Raw genomic sequence first — 19,999 nt, 5'->3', positions numbered from 1 at the left:
CAATGAAGGCAAATGTTAAGATGATTTAGGACAGCCAAAAGAAAGTGCTTCTTCATGCAGCACATAGAAGATGGAATTCGCTTCCAGAAGATGCAGTGATGGCTACCAACTTCAATGGCTTTTAAAAGGGGTTAGATGAATAATTGGAGACTAAGGCTATCATCTAATGTATGGAACATTGCTTCAAAAATGTTTGCACATATGAACAATAATAACAAACATTATATTCCATTCCACCCTCCCTGGACAAAAATATACTTATAGCAATGTTCATACCAATGTGGTATTTCATAAATTGCCATGTACAGAAAGATTTATCTGAATGTCTGGTCAGACATAGATGTGTAATCTGAGGTGAAGCCAAATCAGATAATTCTGATGTAAAATGATCTGCATTTCCTGATTATATAAACAGTGAGTGTCATATAGATGTCCTGTTTCTCCTTAGCATGTCCCTATTTTCATCAGAGAAATGTTGGAGGGTATGGAGTTATTTGACTCTTTTTAAAATGTTTAATTTTAATTTATTGTTGGAAGCAGCCCAGAGTTGATTGGGTAATAATAATAATAATAATAATAATAATAATAATAATAAGTCCCTGTATTCATTGGAGAAATTTTGGAGGGTAGTGTATGGAATTGTGCTGCCAGTCATGCCCACTTTCTGCCACTGAGATGGCTGGAACATTTGAAGACGGTGTGTGATGTCCTGCCGCCAACCTGTGTAGTTTGGGCCTAATCCTTCTCTTTTTTTAATGAGATTACCAAATTGACCTAAGACATTGTTTTGTTTCACATAGTTCTTGATGCACTACAGGCACATCCACAAAGCTTGAAACTACCCAGCATACGTGGTAGATACCTTCAGAAATAAAGAAGCAAATGCTTGCAGGTGATGAAGTGAGAAAAAAAGAGGGAGAGTTCCTGTGTTACTGTAAAGTACTGTGTGTTTTTGGTCGCACTTTGGGGCAGGGGCTAGCAATCTTCTTCAGCTGTGGGCTGGTCCACCGTTCCTCAGAGCCATAGCTGTCAACTTTCCCCTTTTCTTGCGAGGAATCCTATTTGGAATAAGGGAATTTCCCTTTAAAAAAGGGAAAAGTTGACAGCTATGTTCAAGAGCATGTGGGGGCCTGGACTATATTTTGGAAAAAAAGTATGAACGAATTCCTATGCCCCATAAATAATCCCGAGATGAATTTTAAATAAAAGCACACGTTCTACTCATGTAATAATACCAGGCAAGCCCCACAAGTAACCCAGAGATGCATTTTAAATAAAAGGACACATTTTACTCATGTAAAAACACATTGATTCCTGGACCATCCGCAGGCTGGATTGAGAAGGCGATTGAGCCGCATCCGGCCCACGGGCCTTAGGTTGCCTACCCCTGCTTTGGGGGATCAAGAGAGAAGGTGGAGTGTAAAAGATTCAATAAATAAACCTTTTTACTGGCAAGGGCTCTGTGTCTTTAAGAGTTGCCAACACGTAGTAATTTAACTAGTGCAGCACCCTCCTTTTGCATGCTGCACCTGTCTAATTTCTGCCAGTTATGCAACTTTTAAAAACGTAAGAGCCGCTGTCAGGGGCAACAAGATAAAACAACTTTTCTCTTCTTAATGTGAGACTTTTAAGGGCAAGATGGCGGTTCGAGAGAAGCCGCCCAATTAAAAAGCAGCTTGGACTGTTCCTAGGCAGAGTAACTTTGCGAGCTCTATATTCTGATTGGTGAATTTCAGCCAATCAGAAAAATTCATATTCCCCTCTTGTAATACGCCCGCTCAAAATCTATCACTGTGCACGTAGGCGCAGGAAAACGCATGCACCGTTCAAAGCAAAAGGGGTGCTTAACAGATCGTTTGAGTAAATAAAAAACAAACCGAGGCCGCGCGAACTAAAGGGACCTTTTTAAACTACAGTGGGATCGAAAGAGAGGGCGGGGACGCCAAGGGGCAGCAAGCGCGCATGCGCCGCAACGAAGCGCATGCGTTGTTGTGCTGCTTGCCCTCATCGACGGGCTGCTGGCTATCCACGCCTGCGCGATGCGCCTCGCTGCCTAGCCGGCCCGTCCTCCGAGCCTGCGCGGCAGCCATTTTCGCCAGGCTGCGCTTGCGCGTTAGACGTCGTCGAAGGCGAGGGAGCCGTGCTTGCGGGGTGGTCGAGGGGGGAGCGCTGCTGGACGGCGCAGGCGCGGGCGCGCGCGCCGAACTCGGACTGCAGGGGTGTAGGCCTCCGCTGAGGGAAGAGCGAGCGAGCGTGAGAGCACCGCGCAGGCGCAGTCCCTCCGGAGCGCCTTTCGTTCGCTTAATTCCTCCTCCTCCTCCCCCCTCCCTCCTCCTCCCCCCCCTCATCCGCGGAGCGCGCGCGCCATGGACGTGAAGCGGCTGAAGGTGACGGAGCTGCGGGCCGAGCTCGGGCGGCGAGGCCTGGATTCGCGCGGCTTGAAAGTGGAGCTGGCCCAGCGGCTCCAGGAGGCCTTGGACGCCGAGATGTTGGCGGCCGGGCCTGAGGAGGCCGGGGCGGAGTCGGCAGCCGCCGCGGCGGCCGGGCAGAGCCTCGGCAGGCCCCGCTTGGGAGGCGGCGAAAACAACGAGGGCGGCGGCGACGACGAAGAAGACGAGGAGGACGAGGAAGAGGACGAGGACGAAGAAGCGCTGCTGGCCGACGAGGAGGAGCAGCAACGGGAGGCGGCGGCGGCGAGCGGCGGCCAGGCCCAGCCCCAGCAGGCCGGCGAGCAGCACGAAGGCCAGGCCCAGCCCGGCGGCAGCGGCGGCGGCGGGGTCAACGGCGCCCAGCGGCCTTCGAAGGAGGAAGGAGGCGGCGGCGGGGTTGGCGAGGAGGCGGCGGGAGAGGCCGCGGCCAAGGAAGGAGCCGAGCAAGAGGGTAAGGCGGGAATCGTGGCTGGTTGGGGGGGGCGGAGTGTAACGGTCGCTTCGCATCGCGGCTGTTGGCCGCCAGGCAAAGCTCCTGCCTACGTTGTTGGGGGCTGCCTCTGGTTTAGGGGACGCATCCGGCGAAGTTCTGCTCAAGAGCCTCCCCGAGATTCAGGTCGTGTCGACGCACTCCAGTGGGGCTACTCTTTAGCAGTGCGAGCGTGGGATGCAACCCCTAGTCCATTGATTTCATAGACGAAAGCCGTTCCTGAAGTGCACCATTTCGGATCAATGAACTTAGCAGAAGTTTCAATGGGCCTCCTCAGAGCAGGGCTGACGTCGGATACTGATGAAAGCGCACAGTAAAGCCCCGTGTCTTTATTTGTTTCTCATCAGCATCCTCATTGTTACTTATACGTTGTAATATTAAGGTTGCATGCAACCGTGTTCTGCAAACTAGACTCATTGAAATAAATGGCCCCAAGTTAGTAACGTCTATTAATTTAACTGGATCTACCCTGTGTATCACTATAGTTGGATACCACCTTGTGTTTATTCTACCTACGTATTGCCATCATTATTACTACCTATTTGTTGAGAGGTGGTTAACTACAGCATCCTCAATATCTTACCTATTCTCTGTTACCATTAATGCTGCTTTTATTTGTTGTTACCCCTGTGTTGTCATTCTGAAGGGCAGCTATGCCACAGCACATCCTGTGCATCTTTTACTTGCAATTAACTTGTGTTGGATTGGTGGTGCTAACCTGCAAATTAATGTGCATACGGATGGGATGCACAGGGCTGCAGCTTTAGTGGTGGACAAGCCCTCCTTAAATCTGTGAATCTTGCTTCTGGGTAAAAAATGTATAGGATTTTGGCTGTTGAATTGTATTTTTGTGTGCACTTTACCCAGAAGTAAGCTCCCAATTAACACAATAGGATTAGCTTTTGAGTAAACAAGTGTATTGTGGTAGATCTCTAATGGCCCAGTGACTTGTTATTGGTTGTAGAACAAAAGTAAAATATTTGACAGGTTTATTGTGGGCCAACAGGTAAATTCATAACTGCAGAAGATGGTGTTATCACCAATTAACTGCTGTGGTGAATAGCCAGTGTACAATTTATATGCAGTTGACCTAGCATAGAAATGTCACAATTCTACTGTCTCACGAGATTTTCTGTCATTCTAGCTCTTTTAGTCATGGTACTATTTTCTCTCATATATAGCCATTCCTTTATATATCTCACTGTAATAGTAACTGAACTCCTATTTCTCCTCTGTTGATACTTGTTTCCATCTTGTTTCTCCTCTTTCCTCCCCCTGAATTGAATATTAAATTGGAAGCTCCTCAGGGCAGGGACCTCTTTTTTGTTATACAGTAAAAATACAGTAGAAGTCGATAGAACTAAATTGTAAATATTTTTTTTGTAAGAATCCCAGTCAGTGGCAGGCAGTAAGTGGTCCATAAGAAATTAGCTCTTGTGAAGAGGTGTGCACATTAATGGCTTAGTATAGATAAATAATAATCTATGTTGTGGCTAAATTGTTGTGAGTCAGGAAATATCTAATTTAAATTATGGCTGTTGTCCTAATATGTTTGCTGCCCTGTCTCTTTTTCCTTTCCATAAATGGGCATTATACTTTGTCAGGGTTGGTGTAAATAAGGTTATTAAGATATGAGAGACAGTCTTGGAGTAGAGGCGTGTGAGATTGAATTAGGACAAGGGGTTCTTAATCTGTGGCCCATAGACCCCCATGGATGAGCTTGGGGGGCGGCTATGAACTAGGCACATAAAGAGAAGATTTTTATTTCATTTACTTCCTGTTACTTTGAGAATTGTCTTGGGGGGGGGGAATTTCTAAGGAAGGGGTCAATAGCTTTTAGCACAGGCATCCCCAAACTCGGCCCTCCAAATGTTTTGGAACTACAATTCCCATCATCCCTGACCACTGGTCCTGTTAGCTAGGGATGATGGGAGTTGTACTCCCAAAACATCTGGAGGGCCAAGTTTGGGGGTGCCTGTTTTAGCAGGTTCTTAAAGAGGTCTGTGGCCCCAAAAAGGCTAAGAACCACTGGACTAGGGGGTCCTTCATTTGAATCTCCACTCAGCCATGAAGCTCAGTGCTGACCTTTAGCTGTCCACTCTCCCAATCTATCCTGCTTAACAGGGCTGTTGTAAGAAAAAAATGTTGGTTGTGTACTCTACCTTGAGCTCCTTAGAGGAGGAGTGGGGTGAAAATATGTGTGTGTGTGTGTGTGTGTGTGTGTGTGTGTGTGTGAAGCACTTGTGAGGAGTCTAAATTACTAGATTAAATTCTTAAGGGCTAGTTCCCTATGGACAGGGATCTTTTTGTTTTGTTTTGCTGGTAAGATTCTTTGTAAAGTTTCATCTATGATGGATTGTGTGTATAAATGTTAGTAATGTTGCAATTATAATTATTCAATTTTTTACAGTTGGTAGACAGGAGAGAGAGAGTTGTTTATACAATTTATCAATTTCTGAATGTTTGCCACAAGAAAGTAACTTAGCATAATAAATGCATTATAACTATATTATGTATTTTAAGTGTTCAAATCATTGAACATTAGCATTTTCTTGTTGTGATGTGAAGCTTGTATAAGGATGCCTAAAAGTTCACAGCAAAGGTGTGAATTTAGGACTTGTAAATTGTATTCTCACTGCTTTGGGCCATCAGTTTGCTAAGAAGACCTATTAAGTACACTGATGTAGTGCAGTGCCATGGTCTTGGGCCTTGAACTAGAAGTTGCTGAAAGAATTTTATTCAGCACTGCTGCCAAATGTGTGTTTAGGGGAAAGCACATCAGACTTCTCAGCCTCTGACTGATACTTTTACTTTCTTTCTTTGTTCTGGAATAAACTGTCCTTGATTTTTTATTTTTTTTAAAAAAAAAAACCTGCTGGTATCCAAGCATAGTTATAAACACTATTCTCAGTTTGTAAGCAGCTGCAGGTAACCAAAGCATGTTCTCCAGGCTTATTCACATGAAATGCACTAAGGGTAACTTATGTGCATTGTTTGGTTAAGTGGTAAACACTCTGAAAAATTGGTTTGGAAAACTAGTATTTCAGATTCGTGCATGGTGATGTTGGGCTGTTATCAAGTTCATGAGACCACACGACAGATTCTCAAGAGGAAAACTTTAGTTGCTGTGCTGTCTCTAAAGGTTTGTTTTATTCTTAAGAAAGCTAGGCAGTTCGGCTACAATCTTAAACACTTGCTAGGAAGTAAACCTTATTGACTATAGCTGGGCTTACTTCCTAGGGGAACATGCATAGGCTTAGGTTATAGCAGTTCCATGTGTGGCTCCTAAGTTGTATGGTTGCTTATTGCTGTTTGCTAGCACTACTTTTGCTACCTGTCTATGGTTGCAAATTGAAATATGCTTTTAAAAAAGGCATATTATGGTGCATCATTGAAATAGGCTATTCCGAGGTAAATGGTCTTTCTTGTGTCTATTTAGTTCTATGCTGTTTCTTGACAAAGCAATTAACATATTGGGAATAATGCTGATATTTAGCATATGCTTCATTCTCCTTAGAAATTGGAAATACATTGAACCCTGTTTTTGATGAGAAAATTGTGGGGGGCGTGGGCCACTCTGAGTAGCATTTAACATGAAAGGAAGAAATAGGAATTTATCCTTAGGCACACATTACTTAATACCCTCAAGATCTACATGTGGGCTCAGGGTGTGTCACATCTTTGCCATAAATCTGTTTTAAAGTTTGATTTGCAGTATGAAGTGTCATCCTAGTACTTAACACATGCCTACATCAGTCTTACAGATGTGGAGGCTTTGTTCCTATCTTCTGCATCAGGCATAATGCAAGTGAAAGCTTGCATACCTTATTGATGTAGATGTAAAATAAAACGTACGCTAAAGAACTGGAGGCTTGAGAGAATCAGAAAATGTAAGACTTCTGCCCATAGGCCAAAATGGAAAAATGAAGCATATCACTTTGACTTCCAGGAGCCTCACTAAATCCATGGTAAACTGTTAGCGAAAAAGGAGACACAAGGCTTGTTTATAAAGATTTCCCTTAGGTTGATCACAGGGGATTTAGGCTACCCTAGGAGTCCTAGATAAACACCTTATGTATGTTTCATTCCAAGGTAAGAGTGGCCAGAAGGGGCTTATACATGCAAGTGTGTTTGCTTTCAACAAAATTTATTTTGTTTTTGTGGTTGTGTTTTCTTACAGCAAATGAGGATGATGAGAAAGCAAAGCAGGCTGGACCAGACGGAGAACGCCATGGACTAAAAAGACAGCGGGATGAGAAGGACGAGCACGGCCGTGCTTACTATGAGTTCCGAGAGGAGGCATATAATAGCCGGTGAGCTGTGGCTCATTTTGTCCAGGAATTCATTCAAGGTGGCCAATGAAGTTCATACAGAACACTAAACTGTGGGTTTAGTGCTTTGTGAATGAACACAAGCAAAGCATCAATTTCTCTCTCTCTCTCTCTCTCTCTCTCTCTCTCTCCCACACCCACACACATGGCTGGGAGGAGGACTTGGGCAGAGTTTAGTTTCACTTTTGCAGAATTGTGGCGTTGTGTTGTGTTTGAACCAGAGGGTGGTGTCTTTGAAACAAACTCTTGTAAGTATCAAAGTCAAACAACATAGGAACATGGACCATGAACCTGACTTGTTCTGAATACCTAGAGATTGTTTTAATATATGGTTTGAAAATAATGCTAAATCAGGAGGAAGGGCAAGCAGATGTGAGAACAAGGTTCCAGGGATTATCATGGTGTTTGTGGTATTGCTTTGTTTTCTTCTACATACCAATTTTTTACTGGATGCTTCTTTAATGTGACCTTGTTGGTTGTTCCTTTATATTCAATATAGATCCAAGTCTCCGCCACCACCAGAGGAGGAGGCTAGAGAAGAGGATGATGAGAATACTGTGATCCTGGACACATGTATGTGCTTATTTTGTATGCTACGTGAACTGTGTAATGTAAAATTTAAATATTATTTCATAGAAAAGTCAGGACTGCTGTAGTATAGTAAGACTGCAACTGAAAGTTTTTGTGTTTTTTGTTCATTTTTTAAAAAAATAAAATAAAAGCAAGATAGCAAGCCCTGCTATAACTCTGATCAGTTTGCCAACCCTAAATAGTATAGGACCTAAAAGACTTGGGGTTGTATTAAATGTTAGTCATACTCTGAGTAGACTCATTGAATTGAATGGACAATACTAACCTAGATTCATTACAGTGGTGCCTCGGGTTAAGTACTTAATTTGTTCTGGAGGTCCGTTCTTAACCTGAAGCAGCACTTTAGCTAATGGGGCCTCCTGCTGCTGCCACGCTGCCGGAGCACGATTTCTGTTCTCATCCTAAAGCAAAGTTCGTAACCCGAGGTATTATTTCTGGGTTAGCAGAGTCTGTAACCTGAAGCGTATGTAACCCGAGGTACCACTGTTTTTCAAATTCTTTTAAGTCTTATCCCATTTCTTCCTTCACTGTATAAGGCAAGGGTTGGGAGAAGCAAAAATGGGAGCAATGGAAGGTGTGGGAGACTTTACAAGTGATGAATTTAGTCCTCTTACTAGAATGATCTGTTCCTCCTCCAGTGAGGTGGCAAGCCTGGCCTCCTACCTGTTCAGATTGCTCCCAACATCAGCATGTGATTCTTAATTATCCCTGGAGGGAATGTGTCCTTCCCAACAGGAAAAAAAAAATCCCTTCTACGTTCACTACAATGTATGCCTTTTCTGTAACTTAACCTGAGAGGATTTGGGCACTTCAGCAAGAGTGCGGGAACAAGGGGTGATATGTTTAGGAGTTTCGAAGTCATTATATGAACAAAAGGATTACAGAAAGCCTCAAAATCTGATCACTGATCCACATCCCAGGTTTCTCTTTCGATATTATTTTGCAATGGCAGACATCACACACACGCTGGCTTTAAATGCATCCTGCTTTCCTTTCATGCCCAGATACATCCGATCTCCACTTCAGAGCTACCAAGGACCGCTACGGAGGCCAGCCTCTGTTCTCTGAGAAGTTCCCTAATCTGTGGTCTGGGGCAAGAAGCACACATGGAGTGAAAAAGGGGAAGGTCTGCTTTGAGGCAAAGGTAAGGACGTTTCCTCAGGGGAACACATAATCCACATTGAACCTTCTTGGAGTTTTCAGCAGCAAGTGTGGTCTGAGCTAGTTAGAGTGATCATTTCAACAGACTGCAGCTTGGAGTTGTTTTTCATTGTGAATGGCATAGTGTAGCACTCGGACCCCTCCAAATTGGTATGAAGTGGACATTTAAGAGTCAATGTTAGTCATATTCAAAGTACGCTCATTGAAATTAATAGAGATCACTAACCTGGGTCTATTAATTTTTATTGTTGGATACAACTCTTACTGCACAGATCTGTTTTTAAAGTAAGTGGAGTCTCATTTCAGTGAAGGTTGTTGAGGCGTAAGTTAACAAAGTTTATGTTGCCATTCCTTCACTTCCTATTGCTAGTTGGGCCTGCACAACAGCTTATAACGATGACAAAAGTCAGGGCCAATAAATGTATATGTGTATACACAACACGTGTGTGTGTGTGTGTGTGAGAGAGAGAGAGAGAGAGAGAGAGAGAGAGAGTCACATGTTGGATAGGTGAATTTCATCTGCCAAGGAATTGAGGCTTGAGCTATTGTTACTAGTTTATTTTAATTTAGGTCACTTTTAGGTTGCCTAATAACAAATGTTGCCTAGGTGATCCACAGTTTTAGAACAAAAATTTATTATTGCAATAAAAGCAAAAAGCAACACAGCAATAGCTGCAAATGTGTCCTTTAAAAACACATAGTATAATCAGTTGGTGTCATTCCAGTGATGAAAGGCATCTATTAGCAGCTGGGGGGAGGCAATTTTTGGCAATTCCACTGCCTCCATTCAGGCCCCCCAACCAGATTTGCTCTGGAGGACCCCCAGCCCTCCAACATAAATTGGATTCCAGCCAAGGAACAGAAGAATAAAAATACAGAACACTTACCCAATCAAAGCAGAAGGCAGTAGTATAATGTGTAATCAGAACATAATGGTGAATTGCATATTTCTTTTCTTTTGGTTGGAGGAAGATGTTTTGTACTGCAGAAGTTGCCTTAAATGGGATCAGCTGTGAGGGCCAGTTTAACAATGGGTCTGCTTGGGCTGATATTTAAATAAAGATCATTGTGTCGTATTGCAAATGGACTTTGTTGCACACAGAAAACTTTTCTACAAGCTTCCTAACATTTGTCTCAAATGGGCATCGCCCCTTGATCTGCCTTAGGTGACACAAAACCTCCCGCTGAAGGAAGGGTCCACAGAGAACCAGTTGCTTCGCGTTGGATGGTCTGTTGATCTCTCTCGTTCACAGCTAGGTAAGCAGTACCTCCTTTCCGGCAGCAATGCAGCGCAACTAAGCTGGCGCCGCCTGGGGGAAGAAATCGCAGTTCTCAAGGTGAAGTCACCATAGTAAGTGTTGCTCTCTTCTAGGTGAGGATGAGTTTTCTTATGGCTACGATGGACGAGGGTTGAAGGCTGAAAATGGGCAATTCGAAGACTTTGGTCAGCCCTTTGGGGAGAATGATGTGATCGGTTGCTTTGCTGTAAGTGCAGTGAGCGAGGCCTCGGGCCGGCTCTTGAGGGGCCGCTTCGGTATCTTCGGAGTAGGCCGGGGTAGGGGAAAATGAGGTTCTGTACAGCCAAGGTGTAACTAACAACACAAAGTTAACTCCTGCTCCTTTCCTTGATGCAGTGCCGTTCAGGGGACAACCGTGCACTGCATGTGCCGTCACGAGGTTTGCCTTAATGCTTCTTACTAGAACGTCCCCATAACTGGCTGTGGTGTTCAACCAGGGCAGCTAAAAGCCAGCTTTGCCTTCCATTGCTTTGTCTTCAGGAGGCTATTAGAACATGGCTTTGAAAGCATGTGACAGTGTGAGGAAGGTGTGTGTGTGCCCATTCCACGGGGACTTGCCGGTCACATTCTTGCGCACCCTGTGTTACAGAACTTTGACAGTGAAGAGGTGGAGCTGTCCTTCTCCAAGAATGGGGAGGACCTAGGTGTGGCCTTCCAGATCAACAAGGAGCTGCTCGGCGACCGAGCTCTTCTGCCGCATGTGCTGTGTAAAAACTGTGTCGTGGAGCTGAACTTCGGCCAGAAAGAGGAGCCTTTTTTCCCGGTTCCTGAGGACTTCATCTTCATCCATGCCGTCCCCGTTGAGGATCGAGTACGCACTCCCCTGCCACCCAAAACCCCTGGAGAGTGTGAGGTAATAAAACAGACTTCCATGTTTCAGTTCCTAGAGGGGCTTCTCTTGCGTCCCAATAAAACAGTGTTCTGATGCTGCTGCTTAATCTTTTAACTCTAATGGATAATCTAGTGGTGAAGACACTGTCTTTTACCAAATTCTGGTGAATTAGATCACATCCACACATTCCATTTAAATCCAATTAAGCCTGCATGGCTTCCCCCAAAGAATCCTGGGGACTGTAGTTTGTTGAAGGGGGTAAGAATTGGAATTTTAAATGTATGTTGTGGATGTGACCTTAGATAGCTTGTGGTCAAGGTGGGGGAATAATGTGCCTCCAAACCCAGGTAGATAAACCTCCTCTCTCTTCTTTTCCCTAGCTGTAGTCTTTTTTATGTGTTCTATTTCATCCTGTGTTTTCATCAGCCTGGGGGCAGGGCATCTCCCAGGAAGGGGATATGTATTGAAAGGGTCCAGAAAATTGTGTGTTCTAATTGCAGGGCAGGGAGGGGCAGTGGTAAGAGAGGGCCTTCTCTGTGGTTAGCCCCTTGTGTTGAAAGGCATTTCAGAGCATAGATGAAATCTTAATGGAGTTTTGGCAACTGCTGTCTTAACAGGGACTTGCATGGCCCAACAGCACAGTTAGCACCAGTGCCCCTTTAACTTTTCTAAATTTGTGGGCTTGCTTACTCTCTTCCTGCTCCCCATTCTAGGTGCTGCTTATGGTTGGGCTGCCAGGATGCGGGAAAACCCACTGGGCACAGAAGCACATCCAGGAGAATCAAGATAAGCGCTACAACGTCTTGGGAACAGGCATTGTTCTCTGCCAAATGAGGGTAAGAAGTTAGAGGTCACTTCCACTTTTCAGTCTGTGTATACTTCCAGAGGGTGAATCTGAGGTCTGAGCGAATTGGGTCGGGTAATTGCAGATTAAACCTTGACTTGGCCATCTTGCCTTCATAATCATCGATGTAAGCAAAAGCAAGCGTTTTTTGAACTCACTTCTCCGTAGAAGACAGACAGACAGTTTTAGAGAAGACAAGAGAGAACCCATAAACAACCCAAGAATGTCAGCAGGGCAGTATGGTGGAGACACCCTGGAATAACATCCCTATTGTCAGTTCCTGAACTCCTAACCGTGTAAAGTAGTGGCTTGTGGGGTGAGTGTGTGTGTGAGTGACATATTTCTCCTTGATTTGTTCTGTCTCCTTCATATTCCCCCCCCCCCTTTTATCAGACAAAGGGCACTGAAGTTGAAGAGGTCCTGGACACTGCAGCTAAAGACCAACTGCTTCAGCAAGCTGCCCGTTGTGTTAGTAAACTGATCCAGATTGCCCCCAGGACAAAGCGAAACTTCATTCTCGATCAGGTATTTTTACATAAGTGCTGAGGGGGTTTCGTTCCAAGGAGGTAGGCAATGAAGTTAGAAAATCCAAAGTATTCATACAGTCTCCACGCAAGTTGACAAACAGGATTTCTCTGATGACTGGGTACATGAGGAAGGGTCTTTGTCACAACATTTTAGTGGGCCTGTTCTTCTCCATGTTGTTAGAGGAGAAGGCTTCGCATATGGTGATGGCAGTGACATCCAGAAAACGGTATCAGAACAGAAGAAGCTACTGGGAAGGGCAAATAAAAGCCTTCCGTTAAATACATGCTTAGGACGCAGGTGGAGAACATGGGGCCCTTGAGGTGTAGTTGGGACACTCAGCTCCTAACAGCCTCAGCCAAAATGGTCGGCAGTCAGGGGTGATGAGAGTTGTGTTGGCAACATCCATTCCTCACCACTGGTTATGAGGAGGGTACTTTTACAAAAAGCAAGACAGGGCAAGGCAGGAGATGAGTTCTTAACATTTTGAGTTCTTAACATGTGGAGAGATGAATTAAACTATCACCATACTTTTAGAAGCATTTCCTGCCCCTGACCATAAAGGATGGGTTGACCACTAGAAGTCTGATTATAATTAACGACCGTAATGTTTTGGTTCATTTTCATTCTTGCTCGGCTATGGTATCAGGGAGCCCCTTAATGACTTTTGGCCGTTGCTGAGAGGAGGTGCTCTTGCCATCTCTAAGACCCGCATGTTTTCTCCCTTTTAGTGTAATGTGTACAATTCTGGGCAACGGCGGAAGCTCCTCCCTTTCAAGGGTTTTGTGCGCAAGGTGATTGTGTTGGTTCCCACCGAAGAAGACTGGGAAGACAGGCTGGAGCAGAGGGAGGAAGCTGAAGGAGAAGATGTGCCTGAGTCTGTGATGCTGGAAATGAAAGGTAGCCTCTGCAAAAAGGGTCTGTGGGAGCACGAGCGAAGTGGTGGTGTTGGGGCTTCAGGTTTGTTTTCCCTGTTGAAAAGAACTTTCCTCTAATGATTCTGCACTTCCTCTTCCTCCTGCTTCCCTGTGATCCCAGCCAACTTCTCTCTTCCGGAGAAATGTGATTTCATAGATGAAGTCCTGTACCAAGAGCTTGCAAAGGAGGAGGCCCAGCCCCTCGTCACCAAATACAAGGAAGAGGCCAGGAAACTGCTCCCACCCTCTGAAAAGCGGACGAACAGACGTAACAACCGCAACAAACGCAACCGCCAGAACCGCAACCGCGGCCAGGGATATGGTGAGGGTTTGCAAGTAGCAAGGGCTGCTCTCTGGAGGTACTCCTGACACTCTTCATTCGTCTTTTTGCTGAGGACAGCTGTGGGCTTCCATTTCCCCAGGTCCCAAAGGAAATCCCATGCATCTCTGAGAGTAGCAATTGCTTCGCTCTTGCCCAAATGACTTCCCCAATCCTGTTCAGCTCATTCTTGGCTCCTTGTGGGTTTAGCTCTCCCCCTTTGGGGCCTAGAGTACTTGTGAGAAGTTCTGACGAAGCAGGATAATTGTATGCACACTTAGAGGACTTGGCTGCAGCAGTTTTTTTACTAAGATTTTTACTAAGATTTATTATTATTAGTAGTAGTAGTAGTAGTAGTAGTAGTAGTAGTACACCACCCTATAACCACAAGTCTCAGAGCAGTTCACAATATAAAAGATTTGTGCTCATTTGATCCATTAAGTCACATTTGCAGGCTTGATGTCTGTTTTAGGGGTCACATTCAGACTAGCCTCATGGTGCTTCCTTTGCTCAGCCATCCAGTGACCATTTCTACCAAATGATGTTGGCAGGGGCAGATGGAAGTGTTGGGAGCCCAGCAACATCTGAAGGGCCACAGATTTCCCACCCCTGTCCTAAGCTTTCATCACCTCCCCCTCCCCATTATGTACCAGTCTCATTTCCCCTTCCCCCTTGATTATAAGCCTTGTTTCCACCTTCTGGAGCAACAGCCTAGGGCATCTGCGCCCTCAGTTAATTTATCATGTATTACCTCCCACCTTTCCTTTCCAAAAGACTGCTACCAGCAGAGAAGGAGCCAGAGACAAGATTTCTCATTTGGATCACACAGCCATGAGCAATTTTGAAACACCCACATTCCTTATTCCCTGTCAAGAGTGGTTCATCTTGAGTTACCCCCCTCTGTCCTTTTGCATAGCTGCTTACTGGGGCCCCCACATGTCCAGATTCTGTCTCCCACCTCTGGCTCTATACCACCTGATCTGTCTCCTGCTACTTAACCCTCTGCTTTGCGCTTCCACTACTTCTCCATAGCTTCTGCTCAAGCCCATAACAAAAATGTAGCTTCCACAGTAGAGCAGGCGGTCCTTTGTAGTCATTTTGGGGAAGGCTGGAAATCTTTAAAACTCTCACTGAGAGTGTTGTTGTTTTTCTTTTTGGCAGCTCAGCCCAGGCATCCACGTATGCAGCACCCTCCCGGGCTGCTGTGTGAGTAGCCTAATGCTCTGTGGGAGGTGGGGCAAAGCATGGAGCGGTGGGGATGGGAGAAGTGGGGAGGTCACAGTTTACCTTGCTTTGGGGTAGAGGACTGGGAGGAGTTGGATTGGGGCAGCGGGTGGTGATTCAAACACCATTTGCGGAGAAATAGGCACACTTAGCATAAGATGGGTCGTATTAATTGTCAGCTTTCTAAGGGAACCGTCTATCCTTCTCCCCCCACCTTGTGAATTTAGGAAAGTAGGGTGAGGTTTGGCTGGCCAGCAAGCTGCAGGAAAAAGCTTTGGCTGATCCTAATGTGTTTGTAAGTGGCAAATGTTCTCTTGCATCTTTGGCCTATGCTTCCTTTAAAAAAAAAATAAAAAATGAATGCCCCTGAGCTGCCCTGCCTGCCCTGGGCTCAAGTCCTGCTTCTCCACACACAAAAAAGAGAGATGCCAGGTTGACTGTTCAGCACTTCTTAATATTTTCACTTAAGCTGGCACTGCTGTCTGACACATCTTTGTTTTGTTACATTCCCCGCCCCCTCGCCCCCAGCTGGTGGCCAGCGCCGAGGAGGCTACAACAATCGGGCTTATGGGCAGCAGCAGCAGCAGCAGCAGCAGCAGTACTGGGGGCAGCCTGGAAACAGAGGTGTAAGTATATCCCCTTGGATTGTCTTTGCCCAAGTTTGATAAGTTAGGTTTCATACTCTTAATCAGGAAGACATAACGGGGCCACTTTCCCCCCTTCCATATTGTGAGATTTCAAGTGATTTCCTTTTAGCGACCTTTGAACCTAGGAAGCTACCTTAGACGAGAGTCAGACCACTGATCCATCTAGTTCAGTATTGTGCTACACTGACTGGCAGTGTATGGGGTTTCAGAGTCCAGCCTTATTCCAAAGATGTCCGGGATTAAACATGGGACCTTTTGCATGCAAAGCAAATCCTCTTGCAGTTGCCCTCTGAAGCCACACTGGGCTCCTGGGGGAGGAAGGGCAAGATATAAACAGAATAAAAATAATAATAAAGTAAGAGTGACTGGGCCAGCACCCATCAGCCCTGGTCAGTGTGTCCAATAGCCAGGAATGATGGGAGTTGAAATCTAGCAACTCCAGGAAGGCCAGAGGTTAGCCACTTTTCCTTGAACAGGCTATATGTTAAGGGGCAGTGCCAGATATATGTCTCTGCATCTAATCTGCTCCTTCAATCCACAGGGATATCGTAACTTCTACGAGCGATACAGGGGGGACTACAATCGGTTCTACGGGCGTGATTATGAGTACAACAGATACAGAGACTACTACAGGGACTACAACCGAGAGGTAAGAGGCTGCATACCATGAATTGTATCCAATGTTAGTCCTATGAAGAGTAGACCTATTGAAACGAATGGACACGGCTAACTTAGGTCAGAGGGCCTGCTCTGACAGAAGCTAGTTGGACACAGTCCCATGCTTTCAGAATAGTGGTTTTTGCACTTCGCTGTCTCTGCTCTTGGAGACAACTACTGCTGGAACTCTCATCTGCTTTGGTTCCAGCAGTGTTGCATCTAAAGGCATTCCAACCATAAAAGCTCTTGGTACAAGAAGTCTTAGTTCCAGGATTTCTTAAGAGAAACTTTTGACTTTGACTGGAGTAAAGAAAGGGGTTGGGGGGGTGAGAAGTAGGTAATTGATGTAGGGAGCTTCGGTTCCTAATCCACCTCTGCTTTCAAAGCAACAACATGGCATTATTTAAAATCACCGCTTCAGTTCCTCACCTCTACAATAAGACTGTTTATCTTATAATAACAACTCTCATTGTCCTTTTTTTTAGTGGCAGAACTACTACCAAGACAGAGACCGATACTACAGGAACTACTATGGAGGATACCAGGGGTACCGGTGAAACCCCAACCATCTCCACCCTTCAGCCAACCAGCGAGGCTCTATTTGGGGGGCAGGGGGGGTGTCTGTCACTTCCCAAGACACAACATAATGGATGTGGGGCTGTTGGGGAAAGTGGCAGCAGGGTTGAGGGGGGCGGGAGGGGGGGCTAAAAAAAAAAGAAATTGTAAATTTTTTTTAAAGTTTGTTGAAAAGAATATTGTCTTATTCTATAAAAAAAACAAAAAAAAAACCATTTCAAACCTAGTTTAGACATTTGTAATCAAAACGTTTGCGCAAGCAGGAGAGCAGCACTTAGCGCTGCCTGTGATTGGGCAGGAAAACATGACATCATAGAGCAGCTGGACGGGAAGGGGGGTGCAGGGCTCACATGGCAAAGGGGGAGGCGCAAATGAGGGCATGCAGGGATAAGCGGGTGGCTGTTTGGGCGGAGGGAAGGGGACGGGATACAACTTTTGGCTTCTCCTAACTCGTGCAGAAAAACCGCACTTCCTGAGCATTGTCACTCTGTTTTTCCAGGCCAGGGTGGTGGCGGCATGAATGTTCTTCCTTCTAGTTGAACCAAGGAAACCTTTCCCCATCCTGTAGCCACCAAGAGCGAACAAGAGAGGTCTTGATGTTCCTCTTTCAGAGTTCGGCCTACGTTTTCAGACAGTGAATTGCCAGGAGGCTTGTTTGACCTCGTGTCGCTCAGGCCACAGAGGCTTTTCTTGAGCTTTCTCCCTATTTCTGCAGGCGCCTCACCTTGAAATCTCAGTGGCTTGTTTATTTGTGACCCATCAGATGGAAGGAAGCGCAGGAGTTTAGTTCGCCACGTTCCCAAGTTCTTCCCGGGTCAAAGCAAGCTGCCTTGGGTGCCCTTCCTGCACCCTCCTTCCTTTCCTCCCAAGGCTTAGTTGGCCCTCTCATCATCTCTATAGTATCTGTCCTCTTTTTCTTCTTCTTTTTTTTCTTAAGTGGAGTGGAAAGAACATTTTTCTCAGGGTTTCTGCAGGATCTTCTCATTGTTAGCACCTAACATGTATATAAGCAAAACTGCAAGCATGTAACTGTCACCTTTTGAGAAGCTTAGTGCTGAGAATACCAACTGGTTTTATACAGTCATTGTGGGGAAAGGGGGTGTTCTGTCCTTGTGGTTTTGATAAACTGGTAGCCTGTGTAAATAGGAACATGGGGAGGGGCGAAGAGGATCTGCGCTTGTGGGGTGGGTGGGGTGACAGGTGTGTATATGTGTGTGTGTGTCCTTGAAATATGTTGGCTTCTTGATCCTGGCCCTTTGATGAAGCTTAATTATTTTTCCAGTTCCTAGAGGCTTCTATTGATGCTTCCTCTTTTCTTTTTTTTAACCACACTAGTGTGCCTAGCTATAATTCTTAAAGCATCCTCTTCCATGTTTGTCCAGTCGTGCAGATGGAAGAAAATATTAGGCTTCTTGGGTCTAGTGGCTGGTGTTCTTTCCGGGATGTGGGTGGGAATTTATGTGTGTTGCAGGGGGACCTATTCCCCATCCTGTGGGTTGATTTATTTTGCTTCATCGTAGGCTTTCTTCCACAGAACGATGGGGGACTTTTTACAACAGGATGTTCTTCCTTAAGACACATTGTGTAAACGCTCCCTAGTTTCTTGGTACCACCTTTTTCCAGCTTGACTAAATTATGTCTGATTCCCAGACACAGGGATTGAAGATTTGCCTCTGTTCCTTGTGATTCACTGTTTGAAATTTTAACACTTGTTTTTCTTTTTAGATTGTTGGGTTTAAATTTATTTTGTTTTGTTTTTTGGCTACACAAGAATTCTCTTTCCAGCCTTTGCAAACGGTTCTTGTCTCCATCCCCATTAAAAATGCTCATTCCTGCATCCCAGCCTGACAGAACAGAAGTGGGGAGCCTGCCAAGTCATTTGAAAAGGGGGATGATGTGGGGTGGGGAGGGAGTGTGGAGGGCAACAGCCGCCTCCTCGCCCTCTTGCCTTTTTTCAAATATAGGAGTTAGAGAGAAGCAGGATTCTTCTATCTCCGTGCATGTGTGTATTCAGAATGTGTGGTTGTGTGACAACTGTTTTTATAACAAAGTTAACTGGTATTTTACATGCTTCAGGCCACTAGAAAATATTCTTCTGGGGAAGAAGGGGTTGTGTGAGAGAGAGAGTGCGCACGCAGGTAGCTTCATTAACTGAACACTCGCATGGGAGCGTGATAGATCGACGCTGTGGAAAGTTGGTCTTGGGCGTGATTACCAGCATACAGAGTGCCAGCAGCCTTGGTGAAAACAAGAAGGTCCTTGGTCACGCCTCTCCAGGGGATCACTTCGAGAAGTTGCTGATGCTGTTCAGTGGAATAGCTTTTTGGAGCTATGGTCCCTTTAAAAAGTAGAATCTCAAAAGAATGACGCACACTTGTCTTCCTGTGTGTGTTTTTGTGTGGGGGGAGGGAGTGACTAAAACTGCCGCATCCTAGACCATCAGACTGAGAGATCTTAGCAACTTTAGTAGATGTCTTCTTTTTCTGCACATTTTTGTAAAAAAAAAAAGGAAAGGAAAAAAAAAGAAATGGTAAAAATGACAAAAAATAGAAAAAAAAATTCAGCCTGTTTAAAATCTGTTAGTGTTTTTCATGATTGTATGTCTTAGTTGCTGTAGATGGAAAGCTCAAGCGAAACGGAGGCTGTAAATGTTTTTACGAACTGTAAAACGTTTAAGTGGCCAGTAAAAAAAGGGTTTTGCCATTGAACATGTAACTGTGTGGTTGTTTACATCTGTAACTTTCTTTCCTTAACAATTCTGGCATATGTAGGTTGAAAAACTTCCATTTTTAGAATAAATAATCATTCGCTTGACTCCACATCCTTCTGTTGCTGCGCTGACTTCTTAGGTGTCGTTGTTTAATGCTTTTGGCTTGTCTGTTCTCTCTCCCTCCCCCAAAAATAAAAAACTCAAAGACCAAAGCAATTTGAGGTTCCTCTTCATTCAGGTGAAAGCATATGGATACAGTCTGTGGCAGCCTTGTGCAACCTGGTGTTCACCAGATGTTTTGGAGTACTCTCAACTTCTAACCACTGACCATGCTAGTTGGGGCTGATGACAGTAAAATAACAATGGGAGTGTGCAAAGTGTGAAAGGCTGTTTCGCATGTCTTTTTGTGGGTGATGCAAAATAAGCAATTTGCATCCATTGGTGAAGA

At 45.1% G+C, this 19,999-nt stretch overlaps 1 protein-coding gene across 1 annotated transcript; it reads left to right on the top strand.

Annotated features, from left to right (window-relative positions):
• Positions 1 to 2,300: 2,300 nt before the first annotated feature.
• On the top strand, positions 2,301 to 19,763 carry HNRNPUL2 (heterogeneous nuclear ribonucleoprotein U like 2). Its single transcript, XM_081173318.1, has 14 exons — positions 2,301 to 2,880; positions 7,100 to 7,232; positions 7,750 to 7,823; positions 8,846 to 8,985; positions 10,169 to 10,259; positions 10,375 to 10,487; positions 10,890 to 11,153; positions 11,846 to 11,968; positions 12,370 to 12,501; positions 13,233 to 13,401; positions 13,540 to 13,740; positions 15,490 to 15,587; positions 16,150 to 16,257; positions 16,751 to 19,763. Exons 1-14 carry the CDS (start codon positions 2,367 to 2,369, stop codon positions 16,820 to 16,822), a joined length of 2,232 nt encoding a protein of 743 aa, XP_081029444.1. The 5' UTR covers positions 2,301 to 2,366; the 3' UTR covers positions 16,823 to 19,763.
• The last annotated feature ends 236 nt before the right edge of the window (positions 19,764 to 19,999 follow it).

The sequence above is a fragment of the Podarcis bocagei genome, assembly GCF_964188305.1.
Source record: "Podarcis bocagei genome assembly, chromosome: 16".
Classification (NCBI taxonomy): domain Eukaryota; kingdom Metazoa; phylum Chordata; class Lepidosauria; order Squamata; family Lacertidae; genus Podarcis; species Podarcis bocagei.
This window is presented reverse-complemented; position numbering and strand designations above follow the sequence as displayed.